This window comes from Penaeus japonicus, unplaced genomic scaffold, assembly GCF_977035675.1.
Source record: "Penaeus japonicus unplaced genomic scaffold, GWHDUDI00000001_assembly GWHDUDI00000006, whole genome shotgun sequence".
NCBI lineage: Eukaryota > Metazoa > Arthropoda > Malacostraca > Decapoda > Penaeidae > Penaeus > Penaeus japonicus.
Genome location: NW_028234408.1, coordinates 33,535,550 through 33,536,347, shown reverse-complemented (window position 1 = coordinate 33,536,347; position 798 = coordinate 33,535,550). Strand labels below are relative to the sequence as shown.

General features: G+C 22.7%; 1 protein-coding gene across 1 annotated transcript in view; it reads right to left on the bottom strand.

The window, feature by feature from the left end:
* LOC122260647 (carbohydrate sulfotransferase 5-like) overlaps positions 1–574 on the bottom strand; it is a 3,728-nt gene extending 3,154 nt beyond the window's left edge. The window contains exon 1 of the mRNA XM_086537494.1: positions 499–574. Within this exon, the coding sequence (XP_086393620.1) occupies positions 499–574 (76 nt within the window). The remainder of the gene's footprint in view (positions 1–498) is intronic.
* Positions 575–798: the final 224 nt, after the last annotated feature.

Genomic DNA, 798 nt, shown 5'->3' with positions numbered 1-798 from the left:
AGATATTTATTTATATCTATTATTATTAAATAATAGTATAAATAATATATATATATATATAGGTAGATAGATAGATAAGACATAATAAATATATATAATATATAATATATATATATATTATATCTATATATATAATATATTATATATATATATTATATTTTATACATATAAATATATATATATATATATATATATATATATATATATAAATATATATATGTATTTCTATGCATCATATCTATATATATATTTTTATTATAATATATATATATCTATATATATATATATATATATATATGTTTAATATATTATATATAGATATATATATATATATATATATATATATCTACACCACACACAACACATACACACATACACACACACAAAATTTACGTCAAGACTTACATTTCATGGCTGGTTGAGGAGCGGTTTTGTAATTCATTACTACCAATTGAGAAACAAAGCCGCAGACATCAAGCGTAGTCGTTTTCTACCAACAGCCCTGGTGCGCCCTCATCTTAATTCCTGCGGTTAAATCATTCTGTTTCTGAGAGATCTGCGCTACGAAGTTCATCTTGCTCGAATGTCTACGCATAAAATTATTCCAAATGGCCTTTAATTATTTGAGGTAATCTCATATCTTCTCGAGGGGTTTTCATGTAATGCAATATTTCTTAATTCAGATTACATTTGGCTCTGAGCCTTTAGCGTCCCTCTAGCTGGACATGTAGTAATTCCATAATAATTATATATATATATAACATATATATATATAATATTTATATATATATTTTATAT